This window comes from Montipora capricornis, chromosome 3, assembly GCF_036669925.1.
Source record: "Montipora capricornis isolate CH-2021 chromosome 3, ASM3666992v2, whole genome shotgun sequence".
NCBI lineage: Eukaryota > Metazoa > Cnidaria > Anthozoa > Scleractinia > Acroporidae > Montipora > Montipora capricornis.
In genome coordinates, this window is record NC_090885.1 from 53,406,742 (window position 1) to 53,409,241 (window position 2,500).

The 2,500-nt window shown below is 38.6% G+C and overlaps 1 protein-coding gene across 4 annotated transcripts in view; it reads right to left on the bottom strand.

Annotated features, from left to right (window-relative positions):
* Positions 1-2,500, bottom strand: part of LOC138043379 (dihydropteridine reductase-like) — a 53,782-nt gene that overhangs the window by 36,630 nt on the left and 14,652 nt on the right. For all 4 annotated transcript variants that reach the window (XM_068889617.1, XM_068889618.1, XM_068889620.1 and 1 more), the window contains exon 5: positions 860-912. In XM_068889617.1, coding sequence (XP_068745718.1) covers positions 860-912 — 53 coding nt within the window. The remainder of the gene's footprint in view (positions 1-859; positions 913-2,500) is intronic.

The following is a 2,500-nucleotide window of genomic DNA, read 5'->3' on the forward strand; positions in this document are numbered from 1 at the left end:
GTAGATTCAAAAGAAAATGTGGTGCATGCTGCGTCGGTGGGGAAGTGAGATATCAACTGGGCTGATATCGTAAACTGACCACCGTAAAGAAATTTCAAAGCTGGCTTTTCGAGCGTCAGCCCTTCGTCAGAGCGCAATATGAAACGACACGACTACAGTACTACAGCAGCCCACATTTGACTTAAGGAAGTTTTTTGTGCACTATTAAAGTTAATACAGCATTAAATGGCTTACAAAATAACAAATAATGAAAATATACAAGTTTGTTGATATGTGGACAGTGAGCAGAGTAGCCCAAGCTTTGGTAATTGTGAAGAAGAATTCCCCAAGAAACCTGTCGGCCGACTGTCGGTCAACTGTCGGCCGACAGTCGGCCGACTGTTGCCCAACTGTTGGCCGACTGTTGTGCAAAGTAGCCCAAGCTTTCGTGTTGGTCACTGAGTGCTTATATAGTGCACGCAGTCATTGTAATGGGCCATATAATACTATGGTGTAGCTTTTCACTGGATTGCACTTAAACTCAGCTGTAATACAGGGGGGAGGGGTGTGACAACTCTAACAAACATTGTTTGATCAACCTTATTATCTGTAACTAGAAGCCCTTCCGAGTATTTGAAAGATAGTCCCTGTTTCTTTCGGTGACATTCTGCTTTTTTCAGGTATGTCCCGAAAAATATCATAATTAACGGAAAAATTCCAAAGCTTCCCGATTCCCTGCAAAATCCAGATTCCTGGAAGTATTTTGTTTTTCTCCCGAAACAGGCCTTGTCAGAGTTGTCACTCCGTGTAATACCTTTCTTTTTATATTTTAACATGACAATAACTTTTCGCACCAAAATTCCCCTCTTTGTAACCTTACCTGGTGTGCCACCCAGGGAGGGCTGGGCTCCAGTCAGTGTTAGTAACCCATTCCTGCGAAAGAGCACATACCGTATATTCTCAATTTACATTATTATTTTATACCAAGCACGCTTGAAAAGGAGGACGAGGAGCTCGATAGAGAGGGAGGTTTATTCAATTGAGTGGAATGCTGGTTCCGGGGGCTATATTGCTTTTTCTAACAGCCACTCTCCATAGAGAACTAATATGAAAAACCGAAAAGTTCAAGCTCATGAAGTTGGAGGTCACACAGGCTAAGATCAAAACCAAATCCGAAACTTCCAGCATCTGAATAAACTGTGCCGGATCAGTCCACATGAAGTGTTACAGTCATGATTAAAAATTATTTATCAATATGTTTCATCATTTATTAATTTGGTTGGGATAAGGAATAATGGGAAAGGGGGGATCATAAAAAGGGGGGGGGGGAGGGCTTGAGAACTTTCTTCCTCTGACAAGGAGGGGCTTGTTTGAGAGGGGAGTAAATTACTTAGTAGAGCATATTATTATTATTATTATTATTATTATTATTATTATTATTATTATTATTATCATTATCTCTTAAAGTTTGTATAAAATTATGTTAAAATAGTTACAGGTTTATATCTATTACACTTGCATTTAAAGTGCACCTCAAGGATGCTTATGTGGTGATATCCTGATTACGAAAGTCCCCACAAATTAAGGTGAAGGTGTGTCAATGGGAATTACCCTTTTCAAGTTCATGAAAAGCTGCACTTTGCGAACCCAATGTGGGACACAAACGCAATTGATCCTAACCCTTGTCCAATTCCTTACTCCACTGTATGTCTTCACATATTATAATAATGATAATTTTAATACAGAAATCCAGCATATTGATAGTTTAAATGCCAGTTGCTGAAACCCTTTGTCTTGATTAACTTAAAACAACAGATAAGATTCACTGAAAATGATACTCTTTTCTTGACTAAGCTTCTGCACTTGCTATACTCTATTCCAGACTACATGTACCAACAATAACAAGAAATTATTGCCACAGTGAACTGTGGCACACAACCTGTGAACATGTAAGTCCCTCTGAAAATTCAGTTACTTTCTGCACAGGACAGTTCTTGAACATTGAAATCAATATTACCGAGGGTATTCATCTTAAAAGATGAAAAAATATACCTAATGCTATCATCTCAACTAGCCACATCTTCCCCATGATAAAAAATTAACAGGCATAGAAAAAAACTTAAGACTGAGATTATTTTTTGTTAATCATAAGGTGATTTAGGGAAACTTGGAAAAGATCCACCATGCATTAGCGAGAATACATCACTTTTACAATTTCAGTCCCAGCAGTATAGCAGGACAATAAACCATGATTATTATTAAAATTATTGTTACCCGAACCTACAATCATAGACATCTAAGTGAGCAGGATATATGTTATAAAATTGCATCCATCGGGAAACTCAGAGAAAATCTGAGTTTTAGATTGGGATTTGAACCCACGACCCTCTGTGTTCTACAATCTTGGACAGAACTCTTGGGAAAAATTCTAGCTTAAGCATCATTTGACATGCACTCACAAAGTATATTGGTTCTTTCCCCCCTCCCCCCTTCCCTTTCCCCCTCCCTTCCCACCCAAAAT